Source organism: Polistes fuscatus, unplaced genomic scaffold, assembly GCF_010416935.1.
Source record: "Polistes fuscatus isolate 324 unplaced genomic scaffold, CU_Pfus_HIC Scaffold11, whole genome shotgun sequence".
Taxonomy (NCBI): Eukaryota; Metazoa; Arthropoda; class Insecta; order Hymenoptera; family Vespidae; genus Polistes; species Polistes fuscatus.
Window position 1 is genome coordinate 211,249 of NW_025113009.1, and position 9,647 is coordinate 220,895.

General features: G+C 32.9%; 1 protein-coding gene across 2 annotated transcripts in view; it reads left to right on the plus strand.

Annotated features, from left to right (window-relative positions):
- The window catches only part of LOC122526576 (neurocalcin homolog), a 29,296-nt gene extending 20,477 nt beyond the window's left edge, over positions 1-8,819 (plus strand). For both annotated transcript variants that reach the window (XM_043650079.1, XM_043650080.1), the window contains exons 2-5: positions 6,318-6,505; positions 6,731-6,849; positions 6,978-7,166; positions 7,553-8,819. In XM_043650079.1, coding sequence (XP_043506014.1) covers positions 6,436-6,505; positions 6,731-6,849; positions 6,978-7,166; positions 7,553-7,753 — 579 coding nt within the window. In that variant the 5' untranslated portion in view covers positions 6,318-6,435 and the 3' untranslated portion in view covers positions 7,754-8,819. The remainder of the gene's footprint in view (positions 1-6,317; positions 6,506-6,730; positions 6,850-6,977; positions 7,167-7,552) is intronic.
- The last annotated feature ends 828 nt before the right edge of the window (positions 8,820-9,647 follow it).

Below are 9,647 nucleotides of genomic sequence, written 5' to 3' on the forward strand. Positions count from 1 at the left end.
AAAGTTAATATTACAATCGCGTTCGGGATAGTTACGATACCGAGCATATACTAATTAATTACTTAGGAATTTTAAGGATATCGATTAAATGAATACTCCTCTTCTTAACACACACACACACACACACACACACACACACACACACACACACACACACACACACACACACACACACACACACCACACACACCACCACACACACACACACACACACACACACACACACACACACACACACACACACCACACACACACACACACACACACACACACACAGACATCCGCTGGTACGATGAAATTCAATTCCAGCTTAGACGTTAGATACCAAATTGTTAAGATGGTCCTCCATCTATAAGTACCTTCAACGTTTTTTCTTTATTATCAAGATGTGTATAACACTGCTTTAAGATCGAATCGATCTCTCACCAGTATCTGTAATACTTTTTCAAATGTTCAAGAAGAAAAGAAAAGGAAGGAGAGAGGGAGAGAGAGAAAGAGAAGGAGGGGAACGATAATGAACACTAACATACTCGATATAACGAGTCGCTGATAAGATTCTCTTACGATGTACCTTCCTCACGGATATTATTCATATTGAGACACATTTTTTTTATTTTTTAAACGCATCGTTTAACGATAACATACCTAATTGTACGCTTAATTTGATATATTCCATTAGAATAATTCTAATATGTATAAGTTTCGAATAAGTTTTTAACAAAGGATAATAGATATGTGTAATAGTTAATTGATCGCTTCAACAACAATGATTTGTTTGATAATTTGTGTACATATATATATATATTATATATATACACACACGGACACACGTATCTTGGGCAATATATCTTGGTGTTCATTCGATTATTAAGGAATTTAATTAGCCAGTCATATATAGTGTATCAATTAAACTCGTGTAAATTTGTTTTTTCATTATTCGAGCAATAATATGTCGCAATGTCGTATCTAGCAAAATAATCGGTCTACGTCTGCGGTAGCCTTCCGTCGTTTACTTAATTCATATGTTTAACAATCACATCCTTAGACTGTGTAGAAATGATTATTCATAAGTAATATTGTTAAGAATAGGGGAGAAAAAAAAAGTAACAAAAAGGGAAAGAGAAAGAAGTAAATTCTTGACGACGAAAGTTGCTCTTTCCATATCTCTTCTTCTAATTATTTTCTCGAAATAATGACGTAGACAAGAAAAACAATTATTACAAAAATTTGATATCGGCTTACGTAGAGTAGATAGCCTAATTGTAATTATAATTATCACTATCATCGTCATCATTATTATTTTTATTATTATTATTATTATTGTTAATGTTATCGTTATTGTTATACTTTAATAATTTTACGCGAATAATTCGGTTTAGTCATGACGAATATATGCAAAATGAAAGAGAACATATTTTTTTCTCATTTATTAATCGATAAAAAGCGAATCGATTTAATCGATATCGATTTTGTACTCGCATCGATTATCTTTTATATATTCGTATATCACAGCGATCATTTACTTTGGTATTAAATATACGATGGATGTGCGAGCTAATAATAATTATGATAGAAAACAACAAGAACGCAACAGAATAGATCATTTGTGAGAAGAAGCAGAATACACTCGGTTATAAATGATTGCTTCTATCAGGTGCTCCTTCTAGGTAGAAATAAATAATACGACTGTGTAAACTCTTGTCTCGTTCAACAAGATCGAGCTATCGATATGCAGAATGTTTTTCTTTTCAAACTAATACGTAATTACGCTTTTTACTGCGTGCAAACAATGTTTACGCATTATTTATTTATTTATTTTATGCATTGATTTTTATGAAAAAAAAATGCTTCCTTCCTTACGAATATAAAAGCTGACTTTTTGAGAAGATATATATTTTCTTACTATATTTTTATTGTTTTTTTATTTTAATTTTTATGTAAATCAACGCACGAATTTGGTGATACGATATTTACGTGGGTACAGGGCTAAAGTCGTTCTTTTTTTTTTCTCTTTTTTCCTTTTTCTAAAAGATACTCGTACACGAAAGACGTTTTCATCGATCAACTGATTTGACGGATCGCGATCGAACCAAGTGTCTATTGTTTATAATAACTATCTGATAAAAACAATGAAAAGATAGAAACATTCTGTACACGCATATATATAAGGACAATTGGAAAAACTCCCGCGTTTCGGTATCTATGAAATTTCATTGTTCTAATGAAAAAGAAAACGTAAAATCAAAGCAGCGAGTTTTTCAAATTGTCCTAATATTTTTTTTTTCCTTCGAATCACGCACATATGAATTTTAATGGGTCAATTGCTTTGGGACATCCTGTGTATAATAAACTAGCAATATTATTACGAACAACACCTTTCTACGTTCTATATTCTATATTCTTCTATATATTTCACGATTTACTATCAAATTTCGTATAACAAAAAGAACAATTTGTAAAGCTTGGAATAAAAGAAAAAGTGCGTATAAGTGCGCACGTACACACACGCATAGTTTAATCAATAAAATGTCGATATCATTATTCTCGTATGATCTTTCTTCGGCGAATCAGCCGAATCAATGACAATAGCGATCGTGAAAAGTCAATTCAGAATTAATTCTGTTGCTGAACGGCGAAAACGTTTACATAAAATTAACAACACAACCAGCCAACAACCAAAAAGATGATGTATTTATTTGAAATCTGTCTCGTGAAGTGTATACACGCACGACGATGAAGATAAACGAAGATAAACGAGATTCGTTTAAAAGAAAAGAAAAGAAAAGAAAAGAAATAAATCAATATTTCGACGAACGAAAATGTAAAATTGAGGACCTTAAAACAACAACTCTTTTAAATATTGCTTTGAAACTGGCACAAATGGGAATCATACTATCTATCATCTATTTGTCTATCTATCTTTCTATCTGTCTGTCTGTCTATCTGTCTGTCTGTCTGTCTGTCTGCCTGTCTGTCCGTCTGTCTGTCTGTCTGTTTGTCTATCTATCTATCTATCTATCGTTTATCTATTTCTCATTTCAAGCGATTCGTCTAACGTACGTCAAAACTTATTGTAAACCGAAATATAAAACTCCATTTCCTTGAAAAAAAAGAAAAAGAAAAAGAAAGATAATGATAAAGAAGATGAAGAAAATATTCTTATCGTAAATGAATTGGTCGTCCTTAACGACAAATGTAATACAGTAACCTGAACATACTCGTCCATGTACAAAGCCTAAACCTAAGTATAATAAGCCTAAGAAAAATCATGCTGCCTTTATAACAGAAGAAGAAGAGAAAAAACAATATAATAATAATAATAATAATAATCAATATAATAATAATAATGGTAATAATAATAATAATAATAATAATAATGATAATAATAATAATAATCCTGAACAAAACAGGGAGGAACAACGAAAGTTCTATTTTTGTTTCTTCTTTTTGTCGTTCCTTTTTATGATCTGAAAAAAATGTGTTTTAATTAGTATAAGCATGAAAGTAAAAAATACGGGGAGAATAATATCTTGTTAATTGAATAGAAAGAAAAAGAAAAACAAAAAAAAGACAAAGAAACATATTTTTTTAAATATCGTCTATTATTATATTTCTCTCCTAACATTTGATGATTAATTTCATTCATCAACCTATAGGATACACTGTGAAAACCTTAAAACTTAAGTCGAATCGCTTTTCCCTACTCTCTATTCGTGTCTTTTTCAAAGTTATCGATACCAAGTATCATTCTTAAGGGTTTAAATCTTGATACTTTTATCCATTCGATAAGCATATTATATGGGACTCCATGAAAAGCAGCTAAAGATGCGTGCGTTTGTGAAATATGTAACAATTACATCTTCGAAGATCGATAATATTTAATTACGGGATACACATGACTTTAACGCGTGGGGCAGAGTGACACGCGTGATTTCGATGCGTGGGGCAGAGTGATGCATTTAAGTTGGGCAATAATTTTTTATATAAATTAATTCATAAAAAAAGAGGTAATATAAAAATAATAATTAACAAAAAATCCCTTCCTTTTACAAAAAATGTCACTCGTGTCGTTGTCTCTGTCCCTTGAAAAAAAAAAAGAGAAAGAGAGAGAGAGGGGAAAAAAGATATAATCTCTCTTTTACGAGAAAGAAATCAGAACGGTTTGTTAAATCGTTCGATAGATTATAAAATGGATTGTAATGCAATGGAAATATGCGGAAGTAAATCTTACTTAGAATATTCGGCAAAGCTTACGTTGTTACGTTACGATGATGAGAATAGTACGTATACGTAATAAGCCTGGATTATACGTATATGCGTGCGTGTAATTAAATAATATGCCTAGCTCGGGACAGACTCGCAATTAATTAATTTTGTACGATGAAAACCGCACGCGCACAAATGTTAGATTAATTGTATATTTGTTGGTCGATTGAATAAAACTTGTAACGGTATATATATATGTATATATTACACACATGCATACATATATATAAAATCAATTAAATGAGATTACTTGCGCGTATCGTTAGGAGAATGTGTGCGTATGCCTGAGTGCTTGTGCGTATGTGTGTGCGCGCGTAGATATCATTTGCCGAGAAAAAAAAAAGAAAGAAAAAAGAAAATTATTAAAATTATTATGTTATCGCGAATAACATATTATATAAACATATGCATTATATTATAATTATAATTATTAGCAGCGATTACCCACACACACACACATCCACACACATACATATTGTGTCATTTATATATGAAAATATCGGTGGCGAGAGAGGATTATATTTAAAACAGGAATTTAAGGGATCGTACGAACATCGAAATGGACACTGAACTATTGGTTCTTCGTTATTAAACAACAGTAATAAACGATTATAATGATATCCACGCGACGAGGACAGCTTATGAAATTTGTTTAAGGACATCGGACAACGCGGCTGTGCAGGCCAATAAATGGACCAATAATGCACGTCTACCAATCGTGGAAACTTTCGTTCGATCGGTGTCATACATATATATGTATATATGTGTGCGTATGTATACATATATGTATGGTGCCTTCTATCTATGATATCATTCACGAGAAATGACCGATTATAATTCGTTTCATTTTTCTCGTATCTTTTTTTTACAATTAATTTAATTATCAACAAACAACAATTCGTATTCTCCGAATTCGATAACCGACCATACGATTCTTTTTAATTTTATTTGTGCCTTTTCTCGTTCGCTCCTATTTCATGTTTTTTTATTTTCGACATTTTTATTGTCAATCAAATTTTGTATAAACGAAGATCGCAATTGGAAAATATTTACGGAATGGTCGAGAAATTGCTCGAAGTAATAGACGATTTTTGACGTAAAAATAATCTACAAAAATGGCTCCACTTCGTGTCTATTTATCTTGTGTGTGTTTTTTAGAAAGATATATCTTAACGAAAAGACAGAGAAAAAAGAAAAGAAAAGAAAATTCAACGTTAATACGCTTACATAGATTTATCGGTTATGTAAGATATGATAATTATTCTACGAATAAATAAATGTACTGAATTATTTTGTAATATTTTAAAAGAAAAAAAAAAAAAGAAAGATTTTCTTTTTAAACGAGAGCGCGAGCACGAGTCGCTTTGTATTGTTTCTTATAATTAGTTTAACAAAAAAAAAAAAGGAAAAAAAGAAAAAGAAGGTAATAATTCGTAATGCTGAGAAGGTAAGTAGCGTGAAAGAAAGTTTATTATCGATCAAAAAATAAAAAGAAAAAAACAAGAGAGAAAAAAAAATAAAAAAATAACGTCGTTCGGTAAGGATCCAGTCAATTTTAAAAGCTAAAATTTTCCCTCATCGCTAGGGAATGTTTTAGCTCCTCGGGAGTCAAAAAAAAATTATTAATAATAATAATATTAATAATAATAATAATAATAATAATAATAATAATAAGATGTTGTCACTGTAATGAATATACATGCATATAACGTATATTAAATCTGTATTTAGAGATTAACCTAAACGGTCATTTGTAATTGTCATGCATGATTATTGTGGATGTACTCTATGTACTGGTGTGAAACATGGCACGAAGTGTACGCCGACAATATCCTTCTCGGCAACGCGGCATTTATTGAATTTTGTTCGTTTAAACCTTCTGTAATGACCGTGAGGGAGGAGTTACGTAATAAACCAAAAAATTAAATGATAATAATAATAATAATAATAATAATAATAATAAAATAAATAGAGAGTAATAATAATAAAGAGAAAGAAATAATGTAACAGGAATATCATTGTGAGATAATATCGTATCTTCTTTTTTACAGGTACGTCTGCTGCACGGCACAAATTTTCTTGTGCTTAAAGGCATTCGTAGAATAGTAGGAGTAGTTAGATCTTAAATTGTCCTTCGTAATTGGATCTCGACAGACGTTTTGAATAGCAATGGGGAAACCAAATAGCAAATTAAAGCCCGAGGTGTTAGAAGATCTTAAACAAAATACAGAATTTTCAGGTAATAGTAGGCTTAGTTAGATCTTAAATTGTCCTTCGTATATCTCGACAGACGTTTAATAGCAATGGGGAAACAAAATAGCAAATTTTGTTAGAAGATCTTAAACAATATACAGAATTTGGTATACATATACATGATATTTAATTATTTTTGTACAAATATAAAATACACGCAAATAATGTTTAATATAATATTGAAAATGTTCGATATATTTGTTGTTTGCAGATGCCGAAATTCAAGAATGGTACAAAGGATTTTTAAAAGATTGTCCGAGTGGACATTTAAGCGTGGAAGAATTTAAAAAAATTTATGGAAACTTTTTTCCTTACGGCGATGCCTCGAAAGTAAGTTTTCTTTTTTGCAATAATAAGAAGATAATGAATCGTTGAATAATGCGAGACGATGTTATCGTAATAAATCTCGTAGCTATAAGTATTAGAAAGTTAATTATTATGCAAATGATTTGTTAAAGTTTGCAGAGCACGTGTTTAGAACGTTCGATGCAAATGGCGATGGTACGATCGATTTTCGAGAATTCCTCTGCGCCCTAAGCGTGACGTCCCGAGGAAAATTGGAACAGAAATTGAAGTGGGCCTTCAGTATGTACGACCTCGACGGTAACGGATATATCTCGCGACAAGAGATGCTTGAGATCGTGACGGTAAGTAATCACGACGTTAATTATCTCTCATCGAGTTGATCGATAACAGGAATGCAAATGGTAAAGATATATACTATTATATCCTACGCTGTTCCGTGCCTACTTATATATATATATATCCATTTAAAAGCGGGTCGATTGTTATAGCTTAAAGTGGACGAACTTTCTCCAACATTTCGTTTATCGAGAGAGATTCGCATAATTATTATTTAAGATTATTTTATACCTTTAAAGAATACATCCGTTTGCGACTATAGAAGGTAAGCTCGCTTTTATTACCACGAATATCGTAAGGGGGAGAATATCGAAATTGGAATAAAGAAAAGGGTGGGAGGGAGAGAGAAAAGGAAAGAACGAGAAAATATCTAGTAATTACCTCCTTCCAGGCAATATACAAGATGGTAGGGTCCGTGATGAAAATGCCAGAGGACGAGTCCACCCCGGAGAAGAGAACCGACAAAATCTTTCGTCAAATGGACAAGAATAAGGACGGCAAATTGTCCCTCGATGAATTTATCGAAGGTGCTAAGAGTGATCCCTCGATCGTGCGACTGTTGCAGTGCGATCCTAGTGCACAAGCTCAGTGAGACCCTGGGTCCGCGTGCGTTTCAAATGCCATCTGTAAATACGAATCGGGGCCCGGCCCAATCATAGCCCGGTTAGAGGCGATGCAATCATAGAAGGGAGTCATAGGAATAGAGGAAACTGTCAAAACGAACACACACAGAGACACAGTCCTCCTTTACACCTACAATCATATATCGATACACTGACGATTACGAGAAATAACGAAACTAGAATGATCGAGAAAAAAGAAAAAAAAAAGAAAAAGAAAGAAAAGATGGAAGTTTATTTAAACTTCTATCTTTAAAAATATCGTTAAACGTTATTAACGTCATTTACGTATGTATACAATTAGCCCGTTACAACCACCACCAGTATACCACAATCACCACAACTATTACAACAACCAACAACCACCATCACAACCACAAACATGCGGCGAGCATTCGAAACTCTGCAAGAAGAGACTTAAACTATACATACTACATATGTGGACACATAGAGAAAAAAAAAGAAAAAGAAACAGAGATCAAATAAAAAAAGGAGCACACAATGATTTTCACGAGGTTTAAAGCCCCACAAGTTCGTTCTGGTAGATTCGCTCCCTCGCATCGTCTTCTATGTTCGCGAACGCCTCTTGTTGACTGGAGAAATAAAAAGAGAGAAAGAGAGAGAGAAAGAGAGAGAAAGAGAGTGAGTAAGTAAGTAAGAAAGAAAGAAAGAAAGAGTTTGTTGCCTGAGTCGTATGTGTGCACCAGAAAACTTGAAAATGTGAAGCACAGGGCTCTTGTAAATTGGGCTGGTACCCGAATGAGGAGGGGTCCAGGCTCACTGGGCCCATGGCGCTTGCGCATACCGCAAACTAGTCGTAATGACTAGTTCAGTCGCTCCCGCGATCTAAACTAATCGGTGTTTAAACGGGAAGTCCTTTGAGAAAGATAAAGAAGGGAAGAAAAAACGAAAGAGAACAAGAAAGATGGATAGAGTGTGTGCGTGTAAGCATGAAAATTGAAGGCAAGTGTCAGAGAGTGAGTTACCGAGTGAATGAGTCAGCGAATGAGTGAGTGAAAGAGAGGATAAATGAGTGAAGAAAGAGAGAAAGAGAGAGAGAGAGAGAGAGAGACTCACGCGTATTTTCTCATATAATTCTCCTATAATTGTGCCGCTCGATGTGTACATAAGGCGAATTGCTAACTATAAATTCGTTCAAATCTTCTATCAAAATGGTTCTTACCATTTTAATCAGTTCAAGTGATGATATTCAAGTACCTCTTCTACGTATTTGCCTATCAATGAGACACGAATTTGCAATCGCGTTGCTTGAAAAAAATATTTGCATTTGATCCAATGAGAATAACAAAGTGAAAAATGACGATTACATAAATAATGGTTTTTTCTTTTATTAGAAAGAGAAAGAGAGAGAGAGAGAGAAGTGAACGTAATAGAACTGCTACAAAAAATTTCAATTCTATTTCGAAATTATGACGCGTCTCGTTCGGTCTTTTATCGGTACCCTTTCAGTTTTAATACGAGACTCATTTATTTCCATTCGATTGAACGTAATATACTAATCTTCGGTCGCTTTTTTAAAAAGCTTTTAGCGTAAGGTCCGAGATAAATGCTTTCTACCGTGAAATTTTCAAAGAGAAATCAATAGAAAAAAAAAAAAAAAGATAATAGGGGAAATAGAGAAAATGAGTTAGTAAATTGAAGGAAAGAAAGCGATCAAAATGAAATTGACGACAATTTGCTGAGCGTAGAAGTGCCTTAATTTTATCGTAAATAGTATAGAGAACATAATATGAGAGAACACGTTGTTGCAAAGATCGATAAGAGAACAATTTTCTACCAAACGCTTCAAAACCAACGCGAAGATATTAATGAAGAATCGAATCGATCATTTTTCACTTTATCTCA